General features: G+C 38.4%; 1 protein-coding gene across 1 annotated transcript in view; it reads right to left on the bottom strand.

The window, feature by feature from the left end:
- Window positions 1–18000, bottom strand: part of LOC108544435 (cTAGE family member 5) — a 120668-nt gene that overhangs the window by 92159 nt on the left and 10509 nt on the right. The window contains 3 exon segments of the mRNA XM_083287454.1: window positions 7345–7447; window positions 7551–7767; window positions 12627–13857. Coding sequence (XP_083143580.1) covers window positions 7345–7447; window positions 7551–7767; window positions 12627–13857 — 1551 coding nt within the window.

Genomic DNA, 18000 nt, shown 5'->3' with positions numbered 1-18000 from the left:
CATGAAAAAATGCTCATCATCACTGGTCATCAGAGAAATGCAAATCAAAACCACAATGAGATACTATCTCACACCAGTTAGAATGGCGATCATTAAAAAGTCAGGAAACAACAGGTGCTGGAGAGGATGTGGAGAAATAGGAATGCATTTACACTGTTGGTGGGACTGTAAACTAGTTCAACCATTGTGGAAGACAGTGTGGCAATTCCTCAAGGATCTAAAACTAGAAATACCATTTGACCCAGCGATCCCATTACTGGGTATATACCCAAAGAATTGTAAATCATGCTACTATAAAGACATATGCACATATGTGTTTATTGCAGCACTATTCACAATAGCAAAGACTTGGAACCAACGCAAATGTCCATCAATGATAGACTGGATTAAGAAAGTGTGGCACATATACACCATGGAATACTATGCAACCATAAAAAAGGATGAGTTCATGTCCTTTGCAGGGACATGGATGAAGCTGGAAACCATCATTCTGAGCAAACTATCACAAGGACAGAAAACCAAACACTGCATGTTCTCACTCATAGGTGGAAACTGAACAATCAGAACACTTAGACACAGGGTGGGAAACATCACACACTGGTGCTTGTCCTGTGTTGGGGGAATAGGGGAGGGATAGCATTAGGAGAAATACCTAATGTTATGATAATGTAAATGACGAGTTAATGGGTGCAGCAAACCAACATGTCACATGTATACATATGTAACAAACCTGCACATTGTGCACATGTACACTAGAACTTAAAGTATAATAATAATTTAAAAGAAAAACTAGCCAGGCATGGTGGCACATGCCTGTTATCCCAGCTACTTGGGTGCCTGAGGTGGGAGGATTGCTTCAGCCCAGCAGGCTGAGTCTGCAGTGAGCTGTGATAGGGCCACTGCACACCACCTTGGGTGACACAGCAAGACCATGTCTCAAAAAATAGAAAAAAAAAAAGAGAGAGAGAGAAAAGCAAAGTGCTAAGGGTAAATAAATTTTCAAAAGACATCCATTAAATTTTCAAATTACTCTTGCCAAGGCTCCTTGTGGAGATTTGAAAGAGATACTCTTCTTCTCTTTCCATTGTTGAACGAGGAGAGTCAGTATACTAGTAGCTCTCCAAAATCTGCCTCCTTGGCCACGTGGTCTGGACTGGGCAGAACTGTTTCTCTAGATTCCTCCTCACTGATCAGGGCATCTCTGAAGGAAAGGTAGAGCCCCAGTCAGGGGCTTACAGACAAAACCCCCATCCCCCTGGGACAGAGCACCTGGGGGAAGGGGCGGCTGTGGGCAGAGCTTCTGAGGATTTAATTGTTCCTGCCTGCCAGCTCTGAATAGAGCAGCTGATCATAACAAGAGGGATTCTACCAGCACAGCGCACCAGCTCTGCTAAGGGGCAGACTGCCTCCTCAAGTAAGTTTCTGACCCCCACGCCTCCTGACTGGGAGAGACCTCCCAACAGGGGTCGGCAGACATCTCATACAGGAGATATCCGGCAGGCATCAGGCCAGTGCCCCTTGATGTAAGAAAGGAGCAGACAACAATCTTTGCTGTTGTGCAGCCTCCACTGGTGACACCCAGATGAACAGGGTCTGGAGTGGACCTCCAGCAAACTGCAGCAGACCTGCAGAAGAGGGGCCTGAATGTTAGAAGGAAAACTAACAAACAAAGCAACAACATCAACATCAACATAAAGGACCCCCACACAAAAACCCCATCCAAAGGTCACCAGCCTCAAAGATCACAAGTAGATAAATCCATGAAGAAAAGGAAAACTGGCACAAAAACGCTGAAAATTCCAAAAACCAGAATGCCTCTTCTCCAAATGATTGCAACTCCTCTCTCACAAGGGCACAAAACTGGACAGAGAATGAGATTGATGAATTGACAGAAGTAGGCTTTGGAAGGTGGGTAATAACAAACTCCTCTGACCTAAAGGAGCATGTTCTAACCCAATGCAAGGAAGCTAAGAACCTTGATAAAAGGTTACAGGAACTGCTAACTAGAATTAACTATTTTAGAGAGGAACAAATGACCTGATGGAGCTGAAAAACACAGCATAAGAACTTCGTGAAGCATACACAAATATCAATAGCTAAATCAATCAAGAGGAAGAAAGGATATCAGAGACTGAAGACTAACTTATTAAAATAAGGTGTGAAGACAAGATTAAAGAAAAAAGAACGAAAAGGAACGAACAATGCCTCCAAGAAATGTGGGATTATGTGAAAAGACCAAATCTATGATTGATTGATTGATTGGTGTACCTGAAAGTCATGGGGAGAATGGAACCAAGTTGGAAAACACACTTCCAGATATTATCCAGGAGAACTTCCCCAACCTAGCAAGGCAGGCCAACATTCAAATTCAAGAAATACAGAGAACACCACTAAGATATTCCTCAAGAAGAGCAACCCCAAGACACATAACCATCAGATTCACCAAGGTTGAAATGAAGGAAAAAATGTTAAGGACAGCCAGAGAGAAAGGTCAGGTTACCCGCAAAAGGAAGCCCATCAGACTAACAGCAGATCTCTCTGCAGAAACCCTATAAGCCAGAAGAGAGTGGGGACCAATATTCAACATTCTTAAAGAATTTTCAACCCAGAATTTCATAGCCAGCCAAACTAAGCTTCATAAGTGAAGAAGAATAAAATCCTTTACAGACAAGGAAGTGCTGAGAGATTTTGGCACCACCAGGCCTGCCTTACAAGCGCTCCTGAAGGAAGCACTAAATATGGAAAGGAAAAACCAGTACCAGCCACTGCAAAAACACACCAAAATGTAAAGACCATCGACATGATGAAGAAACTGCATTAACTAATGGGCAAAATAACCAGCTAGCATCATGACAACAGGATCAGATTCACACGTAACAATATTAACCTTAAATGTAAATGGGCTAAATGCCCCAATTAAAAGACACAGACTGGCAAATTGGATAAAGAGTCAAGATCCGTTGGTGTGCTGTATTCAGGAGACCCATCTCATATGGAAAGACACACATAGGCTCAAAATAAAAGGATGGAGGAAGATTTACCAAGCAAATAGAAAGCAAAAAAAAGCAGGGGTTGCAATCTTAGTCTCTGATAAAACAGACTTGAAACCAACAAAGATCAAAAAAGACAAAGAAGGGCATTACATAATGGTAAAGGGATCAATGCAACATGAAGAGCTAACTATCCTAAATATATATATACCCACTCAGATTCATAAAACAAGTTCTTAGAGACCTACAAAGAGACTTAGACTTCCACACAATAATATTGGGAGACTTTGACACGCCACTGTCAATATTATGACAGATCAACGAGACAGAAAATTAACAAGGATATTCAGGACTTGAACTCAGCTCTGTACCAAGCAGAACTAATAGACATCTACAGAACTCTCCACCCCAAATCAACAGAATATACATTTTTCTCAATGACACACAGCACTTATTCTAAAATCGACCACATAATTGGAAGTGAAACACTCCTCAGCAACTGCAAAATAATGGAAATCATAACAGTCTCTCAGACCACAGTGCAATCGAATTAGAACTCAGGATTAAAAATCTCTTTAATTAAACCTTTAATTAAAATCTTTTAATTAAAAAAATCTCTTTAATAAAACCAACTTGATTACTTTTAAACCTCAGGTAAGTTTTCTTTCTAAAATTTCTTGAATTATTGCTTCATTCTCTTCATTTGCCTTCCCTCTTTCTGGAAATTCTATTCTTGGCATAAGTCTCTTGGCTTGTTGTGTATTTTCTTTTTTTACTCATAATTTCTATTTATGTTTATTTTTCTTTTTTAGATAGTTTCTATATTTGAACTTTCAAAACACTTATTCAGTTTTCAGTAGTGCTGATTCCAATTTCTTCACATTTTTGGAATCTTTAAACTTAAAAATAATTTTTTTCCAAAACCTTTTGCTTTCTCATAATTTTTTTGTTATATTTTTTAAAATAACTGCCTCATTTAATTTCCCATTGCTTTTGATGTGATGGAATCATTTAAGAAATATCATTTTAATTTTCAAAAGAAAAATGTAGTGTTGATCCCTAGTACTTGAACATTACAAAGAAGGTATGTTCTGCACAAAATCTACCTGAAACGACCATTGAATTGGAAGAATTACCTAAAGTATTTAGACAAGAAGACAAGGAAACCTTTCACCTAAATGTAACTGGAAAATTGCTCCAATTTTCCATTTACTACAGCTATTCAAATCTATATTATCGGTGCTTCATAGATACATTCAGATTGTTAGAATCCTAGATCTAGCAGGAACTCTCAGAATATTTAGTCTGAAGATTATGAACTTAAAGCCCTGTAGAGACCAAGCAGTTGACATAAATGTAGGAAAATGGAGAGTCCATGTCTATGTAAGCAAGCACTAACAAACTTGAGTTTCTTTTTGCTCAAGAAAATTGACAGCTATATGTCACAGTCTTCTACTTTTTCAAGAGAACCCAGAAATTCAGATTTTAAGATGAGCTCACCTTTTAAATGTTGACAACTCATTCATAATTTTCTTAGACAATACAAAGCCAGTTTTGACCAGCAGCCTGTGATCTCATCTCAGCTCTAATATTGGAGTTTTCAAACTGGGACTCCTTCCCAGACAATAAGTGACCTTCCAAGATCACAAGATAATTAACATAAATGTAAATTCAGTATTTTCATGTCTAAATAATTTCATCCAAAATGGTCCAAGTAAAATGTATTTAACTATGTTTACTGAGTCCAAATAAAAGCATATTTAGTATAGACTTTATTAATAAACAAGCACTTTATACAGAAGTGAATATCATGTATTGATTAGCAAATTATCTGTTCAATTATTTAACTTCATTCATATAATTTGTGGAGGAGGGCGTTAAAAGGGGAGGATTATGTCAGCAAGACATACCAAAAAATAGAATTAATTCCATGAGGAGTTGAAAGTTTTATTATGGACTATTTTGTAATTATCATTATTATTAGTTTTTCTTTTCTCCTAACCTGGGACAGATTTCTAACTAACTTTTTGTTTTTGTTTTGTTTGTTTGTTTGAGACAGAGTCTCACTCTATGGCCCAGGCTGGAGTGCAGTGGCACGATCTTGGCTCACTGCAACCTCTGCTTCCCAGGTTCAAGCAATTCTCGTGTCTCAGCCTCCCAAGTAGCTGGGATTATAGACACGCGCCACCACCCCCAGCTAATTTTTATATTTTTTGTAGAGACGAGTTTTCACCACATTGGCCAGGTTGGCCTTCAACTCCTGACCTCAAGTGATCGGCCCTCTTTGGCCTCCCAAAGTGGAGCCACCGTGCCTGGCCTAACTAACGTTTTATAATCAACATCTTCAACACCAAATCATACAGAATAAATTAATGATTTCTCTGGGTTTATTTATCACGTAATGTCAACTATCTTGAACCAAGCAAAAAAAAAAAAAATTAAGTGAGGAAGAGGCCTCCCAAAGCAAAATGATGTGTGTTATTAAGCCCAGTTTTCACAAAGACTCAGTGGCACCACCATCTAACGGGTCCCCCAAGCTAGAAACCTCATAAGTTATTGGGTCCCCAAGCTCAAAACCTGGTATCCTCACTTTTCCTTGTAATTCTCCATGCTGCATTCAGTCAGTCATTAAATCCAATGATTCTGTCTACAAAAGATCTATCCAATTTGTCCTTCCAATCATTTCGACTACAACTATTGATGTTAGGCCAGAGGCTAAAAAATGTGGCCAGTGGGCCAAATCCCACTCACAGAAGGTTTTTTCTGACCTACATTGTGTTTTATTTTACTCTGAACATTTGCCAGTATTAAAAACTGTGAGATTTCACACACAAAAATCCAGATTTCCAGCTTTTCTTGAAAATCAGAGTATCTGGGGAACCGAAGCTGAAGGTAAGTAGTACCGTTATCCTTTAGACAGGGCATACAATCTCTAGTTGGCTACAGTTCTCACCTTTACTCACACTTCACTCATTTCATTTGCGTTAGTAAACGCTGACTTAGATTTTCGCCTTTTCCTCATTTTCAGAACTAACACAACAGCTTCTTGACTGAACTCCGTGCCTCTGGTCTTTACCCCTTTAATCTTTATTTGACAGCATTGACAGACTTTATAAATAAAACTTTTTCATTTCACTCCCTGCTTAAAATTCAATAGTGCCCCATCATCTATAAGATAGAATTGAACTCCCTATTATTTGACCTCTCTGTACTGCTTCAACTTCAATCTGTGTTCAAACTCAATTGCTTATTGTGCTCCAAAAGTGCCGTATTCCCTACCACTTCACTACTTTAAAAGTGCTCTTCTCAACCTAGAATGCCTATCCTTTCTTTGTCTGACTAACTCCTACTCTTCCTTCAAAATTGGCTCAAATATGATCTTCTCTGGGACACTCTCCCAGGCTCCTTCTCCCCACCCTCTCTACCTAACCCTCCCAATCAATCTACTAGGCAGCTACTCCTGCATATCAGTAGCACCCTGTGACTATTATAGCACTACATTAAAATTATTACTTTTTTATATGTGTCCTCCAACTAGAGTGAGCTCCTTGAAAACAACCACTATTAATTTCAGCTTAGAATATAAATAAGAAGATAAAAGCGCTTCCTCAATTATTTCTATCATAGCGATAGATGAGAAAAGCAACATTTGTAAAAGGCCTCTTATATGCCAAGTACAGCTAGTCCTTTTGCAATATCTCATTTAATAGTAAAATTTACAACAAGTGAAAAAGTGAATAGAATTTGGAATTTCAGTTACAGTTTGGTTAAATTTTGATAGTTTAGTTGCTTTTGTACTCCTACATTATACCATTTTGAGGTTACAATTCTCAATTGAATACAAACAAGTTGCTTTTCATTTTCGGGTTTTTTTTTTTTTTTTTTTTTTTTAGAGATAAGGTCTAGCTACGTTGCTCAGACTGGTCTCAAACCTTTGGGCTCACTCTTCCCTTTTATTCTCTTTGTTACATTCAGTCAAAAGCTCTTCCTGCCTCAGCCTCCTAAGTAGTGGGAACTCCAGACACACGCCACCATACCTATCTCTAGTTCCTATTATTCCTGAGTTAACTTATTTCGTACATAATTTTCCCTAATTTGAAAATGGGGAGGGTGAGGTAAAAGCAAACACTGCTCAAGGTCAACATCAACAAAGCTTAGGGAAATGTTTTTAAAAATCAATATCCATTTGACAAAACATTCATATAAACAGAAATCTTACAGGTAAGATGTCATGGAAAGAGAAATATTACATAAACATTATACAGGGAGGATTCATTCAAACATATTTTGTAGCCACTCTTATATTTAACAAAATAGGTAAAATTATTGCAAAAGGTTTAAAAGGCAAACTTACCGTTTCTGTAAGAATTACAATGGATGAAAAGGCAGAATTCATGAAATCATAACCATCAATTTGGAATAAGTATTTCAGAATCTGAAACTCAGAAGCATCTTCTGTTGATTTATAAATAAAAATATGTTAACGTGATGTTATATAACTTCTGATTCTAATTTCTTCCTTAAATGATGCATTAGAGAATAAATAACCTGCTTCTTACCTTTTGAGAAATATAATTTTGAGAAGACAAAGAATTATCAGTTGAAGCCATCTGACTATTTAGCAGGGTGTTTTCCACAGATCTGTCTATCTCAACCAGAGCAGGCCCTTCAGTGTCTACTGATGGTTTTGAATTTTCATCACTATCTTTAGAAGATGAGGGTTTGAAATGTACTTCTTTGTGAATTCTCATAGGTAACTCTATGTTAGAGACCATATCTACAAATAAATAAAAAGAAATGTGTTTTTCCCAAATACTTGCTTTGTTGAGGGCTCCCCGTTTGTTTTCTAGGCAGGTCTTTTTTCTGAACTTTTGTAGGTCATTATGATACTTCGTTAAAGAAAGGATACACTAAAACATAAATTGTATCCTGTGTTACCTTTCTATTGCTAGTAAGATAAATTACCAAAACTTGGTGGTTTAAACAATGCAAATGTATCCTCTTAGAGTTCTGGAAGTCAGAAATTCTAAAACCAAGGTGTTGAAGTTGGCAAGGCTGCATTCCTTCAGGAGGCTCTAGAGCAGAATCCATTTCCTTGCTTTTTCTACTTTCTAGAGGCCTCCTGCGTTCCTTGACACATGGCCCCACCCTCCATTTTCAAAGCCAGCAGTGTAGCATCTTCTAATTTCTGTCTCTCTTACTCTGATACACCTACGTTCCTCTTATAAGGAGCCTTGTAATTATATTAGACACACAAGGATAATCTCTCCATTTCAAGGTCCCTAATCACATTTGCAAGGTCCTTTCCACCATGTAAAGTAACATATTCTCAGGGTCTGGGGGTTAAGATATAGACATCTTTTAGGGGGCTTTTATACTACATAGCCTTTTCTTTATTCCTCAGCCAAGGAAGAATTACAAAAGCTATATGTAATCCTATTCTCTACATGCCTTTTTGTCCTAAAAATTACTTTTTAAAAAAAACCATAAAACTAACATAATTGTCAACAATTCTGTGGTACTATATAAGCATATGACTAAGAATAAGGCAACACATAGATTCCCTTCAGATTTTATTCCCGCTATGTATGCATTTGTTAACCAGAAGGTGTAATGTCTAAAAAAAAGTATCAGTGTGGTCCTGAAAAACAATAATAAAGAGTAGGAAGTGAATTGTTCAATGTCTAATTTTGCTCTTTGAGCTTATGAGTCTTAACATAGCACTTTGACACTGTCATTTATTTATCATTGTTTAAAAGATGAAAGTCCCAATTGAGCAAACACATATCAGTAATTTAGTAATAGCACCTGTGGATAATAATACTTAAAAGCATTCAAATCAGGAGTCTGAATTCAAAGGGATTATTGTACATACAGGACTCAAATAGTGATCTACAAAAACGTTTAATGCTATAAGAATAAAAGGATTATTCAATAAATATACTCAAATTTATACGTAACTATATTGATTATTTTAAAATGTTTTAAACGGCATTTGAAATAAATATATAATAAGAAAATGAATATTCCCTATTCCATTTTCATATTTAATTATATTTTAGGTATTATTTACACAATTAAACCTAAGTTTTAAGATTCACATTAAATATGGATATGCTTTTCTTTATTATTGCTTATTAGCAGAATTTTAAGTCAAATAAAATAATAATTTTAAATATTTAACTATACTTGGGAAACTCATTATTTAAGTATGCACAATTGGAATCCTTTTGTAAATTCGTTATTCACGTTGTAATATAAATAACTGTTCCCTAATTTACCTGTTTTGTAAATTCCTAAATCAATATGTTAGTTTTCTATAAATGTGGTTATCTCAAGTCTGAGCCTTTCACAAACACAGATTCAAGATCAGTGATTCATCTTGCTTATGCACTATAATTACAGCAAGTTTTCATTTGTTATTCCCTGAAAGAGTTGTTGAAATCTGAAAAGATTTGCTGTTTAATCCTTTCTCTAATATCCAGAAAATAGGGCCTGTGGCTTTATAGAAATCTCTCTTTTAGGATGCTTTTTTAAAACAAATTTTGCATGATCTCAGGTTGTTTTCATTCAATTTTATTTAATATTGTAGTGTTTTGGAATAACCCACTTTGTTAATGAATGACATCTTTTTTTCTGAAATTTAAAAGAATTTCTGAATATTTTCATAAAAGTTCCTCAAAACTAGTTAAAATTGCAGCAACATCCTATTTTCATTTAACCATTTACCAATTTTAGAAATTCTTCCAGTATCTCTATATGAAATGATAAATTTTAAATATATATATGTTTGTGTGTATATATATATATATATATGAGACTGAGTCTCATTCTATTGCCCAGGCTGGAGTACAGTTTTGCAATTTCAACTCGCTGCAACCTCTGCCTCCCGCGTTCAAATGGTTCTCATGCCTCAGCCTCCCGAGTAGCTGGGATTACAGGGGCACACCACTATGCCCGGCTGATTTTTGTATTTTTAGTAGAGACGGGGTTTCATCATGTTGGCTAGGCTGGTCTCGAACTCCTGACCTCAGGTAATCTGTCTGTCTCGGCTTCTCAATGTGCTGGGATTATAGGTGTGAGCCACCACACCCCGCCAATATTTTCTTCAGAGAGAAAGTGTCACTGTGTTGTCCAGGCCAGCCTCGAACATCTAGCCTCAAGTGATCTCCCACCTCAGCCTTCCAAGTAGCTGGGACTATAGGAGCACACCAACACTCCCAGCTAAATAAAATTTACAAAAATGATTTTTTTGTGAAATCCCTTTGAATTCCTGGAGTTTCTATGATTGTGCTCTAAAATATTTTTATATGTCAATCTTTGGAATCATCTGGATTTCTGTATCTAATATTGTTTTGTTGTAGATCTGCCTTTTCTTAAATATTCCTTTAGGATCTAACAAGTTTAGAACAAGAGAATTTACCTTTTAATTAGCCTTTAACAACCTAAAAGGTCTCTAAGCTTTTAGTCATAAAAAGCATCACACCTGCACTTTTCTCATTTGGAAAAGGGTTAGAATCTAAGTATCTATATGTTGGTTGAGGATGTTGAGTAGAGAGCTCCCATTTTAGGGAATGTTAAGGTATTACATACAGTTCTGGAAACTCAAAAAAATCACCTGGTTCTAATGGAAATGTGTTTCCTTCTGAGTTTGTTGCCCTCTTCCTGTGAAAGGTTTTCTGTCATTCTGGGGTTTAATTGTTTTTGTATTATTGGTCAATATTTGCTGCGTTTATATTCTGTCCATCACAGAGTCATAAGGATGGAGATGTGGAAAAGTCGTATTATAAAATTTTCTACTTAAAATACAATCCACATGTTTTTAATCATAGGAGTTGCTAGATACCTGGACATCTAGATCTGAAAGTATTATCTTATATTCTGCTCTCTTCTGTTGCCCTCTGTTGAACTCTCAGAATTGAGGGACTTGAGGGAGAAAGTTGAAAACTTTTTCCCTTTTTTTGCTTGAGTTTTCTTATTACATTGACACTTAAAGGAAACCCTTGTTATCAGCTGGGCACAGTAGCTCATGCCTGTATTCCCAGCACTTTGAGAGGCTGAAGTGGGAGGATCCCTTGAGCCTAGGAGTTGGGACCAGCCTGGACAACATAAGGAGACTCCATCTCCACAACATATAAAAATAAATTAGCTGGGTGTAGTGGTGCACACTTGTCGTCCCAGCTACTCAGGAGGCTAAGGTCAAGGGATAGATTGAGCCCTGGAGGTTGAGGCTGCAGTGAACTGTGATCACACCACTGCACTCTAGCGTAGGTGACAGGGTGAAACCTTGTCTCAGAACAAAAACAAAAGAAAACTCTTGTTATCATAGTCCTTCTTAGGAAAAGCAAATCTACAGACCTAGAATAAGATCTAATTTAGGAATCAAAACTATTTAATTAAAGTTTCCCTTAGTTGGCCGGGCATAATGGCTCACACCTGTAATCATAGCAGTTTGGGCGGCTGAGTGGGGCAGATCGCTTGAGCTCAGGAGTTCGAGACCAGCATGGGCAATATAATGAAACCCTGCTTCTACAAATATGCAAAAATTAGCGGTCATGGTGGCACGCGCCCATAGTCCCAGCTACTTGGGAGGCAAAGGTGAGAGAATTGCATGAGCCCAGGAGGTCGACGCTGTAGTGACCTGAGATCATGCCACTGCACTCCAGCTTAGATGATAAAATGAGACCCTGTCTCAAAAAAAAAAAAAAAAAAAAAAGTTTCTCTTAGCTTAGGTTTCTAAGAAAACCATTCAAATATAGTTGTATTGGGAAGGTGTTATTGGGCTAAAAAGTGAATGTGAATGAGAAAATCCACACCTACCAGAATAGAAAGTCAATAGACATTGTCTAAAATAGGGCAATCAAAGCAGAACAGTATAAAGATTCGATTTAGAAAACTCTTAAATACTAAAAAGATACTGCTTTAAAACAAAAAAAAAAATTATTGTCTCTGGGAAAGCAGTGGGAGTGGAGGTAGATGGAGGGAACAGACATTGCTATTGTCAAAAAAAAAAAAAACCTTAGCACTATTTCAAATTTTAAACTATTTACATACAATATTTTGATAAAATTAAAATTTATTATAAAATAAGATTTTCTTGGAACATCTTTAGATCTCTAGTCATTGTTTTTCTGTTGAGATTTTATTTTATAATATTAAGATCTAAATTCCAGAGTAAACCAGAAATTGATGAAAGAGCTAAGTATTTTGAGCCGGGCATGGTGACTCACGCCTGTAATCACAGCACTTTGGGAGGCTGAGGTGGGCGGATCACAAGGTCAGGAGTTCGAGACCAGAATGGCCAACATGGTGAAAGCCCGTCTCTACTAAAAATACAAAAATTAGCTGGGTGTGGTGGTGTGTGCCTGTAATCCCAGCTACTCAGGAGGCTGAGGCAGGAGAACTGCTTGAACCAGGACCTGGTAGGTGGAGGTTGTGATGAGCTGAGATCACACCATTACCTCCAGCCTGGGCAACAAGAGTGAAACTCTGTCTCAAAAAAAAAAAAAGAAAAAAAAGAAAGAGCTAAGTTATTTTGAAAAATGCAGATTCCTGGACTTTTCATCTGATTTGCACTTTTAAAATAAATTATGTTTAAAATAAAATAAATTCTAATATAAATATTTTCATACCAACCTGACAGACTGTATGAACTTTCAAACATCATAACTTTTGTATTATCTGTGGGATAATTATCAATGGAAAATTCTTCAGTTTCTTCATTTTCAATTACATTATTTTGATCCAGTATCTGTTTGGGAAATGGCAATTCTGTTTCCTTTGGAGTGTTCTGGAAGTTCCAAGGGTTGTCAAAATTATACAAGAACTTTTTCAAATATGGTATGGTATCAGATTCATCTGTTTTTTTTAAGACTGGTTTCTTGTCTATTTGATCTTCTGTTTCCATAATTTGTATCATTGCTATTTCTTGTTTTTTTTCAGGGTCTAATTCACTTGTTAGAGGATATTCATGTTCACCTGCCCCACCATCTTCTTCATTTTTCCTGTCATCTAACATAACTTTGTCTTCCTTGGCATATGCAAAGCCTAGCATAGCAAAACCAAAATCAAACCAACTTGGTTCGAGACTCAAGCTATCATTAGTGATTGTGTCTTTTTTTTCTGTTAATATTTCTGTACATGGAACTGTGTCTTCTTTATCAGATGATATGGAATTGGGAAAATCTTGTAGTGGTGAATTGCTTTCTTCAGCTAATAATTCAAGCCCTGTATCCTCATCTCCAAAACCTAAATAACTTGTAAATCCACCACCAAACCAACCAGTGGGTTGAGGTTTGGGAACGTGCTCTGACTCAGATGCTAGTTCAGAATGCGTCTTTGGCACTGAATCAATTTCTGATTCAGATTCTTGCTGATGTTCTGTTTGAGGCTCACCATTATTTAATTCCTCTAGGTCATTTTCATCTTCCACTGCTATTTTTCTACTTCGAAATGAGCTTTCTTGTACAGGTTCAATAACTGATTCAAACGCCTTCTCTTCAGCTTGTTCTCTTCTCAATCCAAACCATTCTTTGACTCCAGGCACAGCTGAAGATGGTGGGACACGCACTTCTGGAATATGATCCTGTTCCACACTTTCAACAACTACTTCTTCCCAGTTTTTTGATTCACTGGTACTTCCGATATCTTCAGGAGCCTCTAATGCTGGAAATTGGTCTTCATATAAAGTACTTTCGTAAGTTGCATAAAATTCAGGTTCTAGCTGAAAATCACTTTCATATATACTAGATTTTTCATCTTTATCTTCTTCATAAGGATATATATTTTCACCATAATCACTGTTTAATTCACTATCTTCATTGTCAAATGTGTAACTTACTCCAAGAAGACAAAGAAAGTCAGATTCCTAAAAGGAAAAAATATACATATGATTAACATGAATGTACTAGAGCTCCTTGTTTCTCCCTGAGTCATTTAAAATGGATGACTGTGGGCCATGCATGGTGGCTCACACCTGTAATCCCAGCACTTTGGGAGGCTGAGGCAAGCGGATCATGAAGTCAGGAGATCGAGACCATCCTGGCTAACACGGTGAAACCCTGTCCTGACTAAAAATACAAAAAATTAGCCAGGCGTGGTGGCAGGCACCCGTAGTCCCAGCTACTTGGGAGGCTGAGGCAGGAGAGTGGCGTGAACCCAGGAGGTGGAGCTTACAGTGAGCTGAGATCGTGCCACCGCACTCCAGCCTGGGGGACAGAGAGAGACTCTGTCTCAAAAAAAAAAAGAAAAAAGAAGTAAAAGGATGACTGTGATTTTCCCAAAACACATGACTAGCTCAAGAGCAGAGCAAAAACTCAAACACTTGTATCACAACTGACTTCGAGGCTAAATATGTAAACCTAAATGAAAAACCTTTTACATTATGGTTTTTTGTTTCTTTGTTTGTTTGTTTTTAGAGACAGGGTGTTGCTCTGCTGTCCAGGGTGGAGCACAGCTCACAGCTTGCTTGAATTCCAGGGTTCGAGTGAACCTCCCTCCTCAGCCTCCAAAGTAGCTGATATTATACCCAGCTAATTAAAAAAATCTTTTGCGAAAATGGAGTCTCGCTATTTTACCCAGGCTGCTCTTGAACTTATGGCCTCAAGCAATCATCCCACCTCAGCCTCCCAAAGCACTGGGATTACAGATGTGAGCCACCACACCAGGCCCATTATGATTGATTTGTTATTAAATAGTTGAAATTTTGGGGCCCGGCATGGTGGCTCACGCCTGTAATCCCAGCACTTTGGGAGGCTCAGGTGAGTGGATTGCCTGAGCTCAGGAGTTCGAGACCAGCCTGGCCAACATGGCGAAACTCCATCTCTACTACAAAATACAAAAATTAGCCAGGCATGGTGGTGGTCACCTATAGTCCCAGCTTCTCGGGAGGCTGAAGCAGGAGAATTGCTTGAACCCAGGAGGCAGAGGTTGCAGTGAGACAAGTTCGCACAACTGCATTTCAGCTTGGGTAACAGAGTAAGACTCCGTCTCAAAAAAATAAATAAATAAAATTTATTTCAAATAGTTGGAATTTTTGAGAAGCAGAGACAATCAATGCTTTCAGTGTATTCTGCAAACAAAATCTCATGAAAACGCATGCATATCCACAACATTTTGCACCTCCTAAGAACACACTGACTGAACACATACATCTTTGCAGTGATTTGAGGTAGGGTTCTATGGTTTGACTGTGTCCCCAAAAACCATATATTGGAAACTTAATCCCAAGTGCAATATTGTTGACAGATGAGGCCTGGTGAGAGGTGATCAGTCCATAAGGGCAGAATGAGTAGGATTAATGCCATTACTGCGTGAGCAGGCTTATTATCACAGGAGTGGGGTCCCTTATAAAAGGACCACTAGTTCAGCACCTGTCTTGCTCTCTCTCTCCAGCTTTTTTCCCCATCTTGCCTCCCAGTATGAGACGTTGCAACAAGAAGACTTCTCAGCCTTCAGAACTGTGAGAAATAAATTTATTTTCTTTATAAGTTATCCAGTCTCTGGTATTCTGTTATAGCAGCACAACATTGACCAAGACAGAGGGGGAATTTCACAGCATATGGTTATATCTCAGACAGACCAGAGACTCTAAAGCAAGTTTGTCCAACCTGCAGCCTACAGGCTGCATGCAGCCTAGGATGGCTTTGAATGTGGCCCAACAAAATTCATAAACTTTTAAAAAATATTATGGGATTATTTTTGCAATATTTCTTTTTAGCTCATCAGCTATATTAGTGTCTGTGTATTTTATGTGTGGCAGAAGACAATTCTTCTTCTTCCAGTGTGGCCCAGGGAAGCCAAAAGATTGGACCTCTGCTCTAAAGCATGAAAACCTGGTTAAAAATTGCACCAAAAGGCTGGACACAGTGGCTCATGCCTGTAATCCCAGCACTTTGGGAGGCCAAGACAGGAGGAGCACTTGAGCCCAGGAGGTCAAGGCTGCAGTGAGCCATGGTTGCACCACTTCATTCCAGCCTGAGCAACAGGGCAAGATCCTGTCTTAAAAAAAAAAAATTAGCTAGGTGCGGTGGCCCACGCCTGTAATCCCAGCATTTGGGGAGGCTGAGGTGGGCAGACTGCTTGAGCCCAGGAATTTATAAACAGCCTGGGCAACATGGAGAAACTCAGTACAAAAAAAAAAAACACACACACACACACACAAAAATTAGCCAGGCATAGTGGCATGTGCTGTAGTCCCAGCTACTCTGGAGGCTGAGGTGGGAAGATCACTTGAGCCTGGGAGGTTGAGGCTCCGGTGGGCTATAATTGTGCCACTACACTCCAGCCTGGGCAACAGAGTTAGATCCTATTTAAAAAAAAAAAAAAAGTTGCACTGAAACAATTTGGCTTCATTTATTGAGATATTGCATACAGCCAATGGAAGTGAGGATCTACTTGTCCATCTCACAGAACAACCAAATCATTAAGAAGAAACATGATGAAGACTTTTTTTTAAATCTGAATGTAAGAAACAGTGACGTGAGCTGCCTTTGGATACTACCATTATGAAATGAAGATAAAGTTCAGATTTTTTAAAGAATAAGCTTCAGAATTGCAATTTTACAATATATACTTGGCACTACAGTCTAGTACATGATTAAGAACAGACTCTGGAGTCAAACCCTTTGGGTTCAATGCCCAACCCTGCCATCTACTACCTCTGTGACCTTGGTTGAATTTTATGATCTTTCTATGCCTCAGCCGCCTTCATCTGTAAGATGGGGATGTTGGGGCTCAGAAATACCCCCAAAATGAAGACATCAGAAGCAAAATTCTTCTCTGAACTTCTCCTATTCTCCACCTCTCAGTCTCATTTTTCCCCGAGGCTAGTCATAGAAAGTAGAATCCCGCTTTCCCAAGGCAGCTCATAGAAACAAGAACCCCTTTTCTCCAAAGCTTGCCATATAATCTAAAATTATTACTCTAATGTTTCCTCCTCTTTTCTATGCAAAGCTATTCGTAAATTCTCTGACCTACCTTGTTTGATTGTAGGGCATAAGACCGGCATTCCAGGGAAGGCCCTGCCCTATAACCAGAAAGATGCAATGCATGCTCAGCAAAGCCAAGGAGAATCTAGACAGACAGGTCTTTCTGGGTTCCCCCACTCAGTCTACTGAATTAGATCATACCCTTTTTGTTCAGTCATATCTCTACATGGCTATCCATACGTTATTGAAGCTAAGCATAAAAATGGACAGTTTCCTTTGTATCTTTGGGTCTTCATTCTTTTTTGTTTGTTTGTTTTTTTGAGACAGAGTCTTGCTCTGTCGCCCAGTCTGGAGTGCAGTGGCATGATCTCCACTCACTGCAACCTCTGCCTCCCGGGTTCAAGCAATTCTCCTGTCTCAGCCTCCCAAGTAGCTGGGAAAACAGGCGCACACCATCACGCCTCGCTAATTTTTGTATTCTTAGTAGAGATGTGGTTTCACCATATTGGTCAGGCTGGTCTCGAACTCCTAATCTCAGGTGATCCACCTGCCTTGGCCTCCCAAAGTGCTGGGATTACAGGTATGAGCCACCACTCCCAGCCTGGTTCTCCATTCTGAAGGTTCCTGTGTCACGTAAAATTGTGATCAAATAAATTTGTATGCCTTTTGATGTATTAATCTTCCTTTTGCAAGTTGACTTTTCATCTGACTTTCAGAGAGAACTTTCCTCCTTGAATCCTCCAGGGATAATGACAGTACCTATTCTACCGAGGTGTTGTGAGGATTAAATAAGTCAAGCATTTAGAATAGTAACTATCTCTAGTAAATACTCCCATATCCCAGCCCAAAGTCACAGTATTCCAAACACAACCAGAAATGTGGGGATAAAAGGTCCAATTGTCTTGCCTCTCTCTCTATTAAAGACAACTCTGAAGGGCCATTCCAGCTCCAGAGCTCCTTAGGAAATCAGCTGAGACCTTCACTGCAACTACATCACAATTCAACTTCTCTGTCTGCCCAGTCATGCTTCTTTTTTCTTTTCTTTTTCGTTGTTTTTGTTGGTTTGTTTGTCTCGGCCTCCC

This window comes from Rhinopithecus bieti, unplaced genomic scaffold (genome assembly GCF_001698545.2).
Source record: "Rhinopithecus bieti isolate Rb0 unplaced genomic scaffold, ASM169854v2 scaffold_1306, whole genome shotgun sequence".
Lineage (NCBI taxonomy): Eukaryota > Metazoa > Chordata > Mammalia > Primates > Cercopithecidae > Rhinopithecus > Rhinopithecus bieti.
This window is presented reverse-complemented; position numbering and strand designations above follow the sequence as displayed.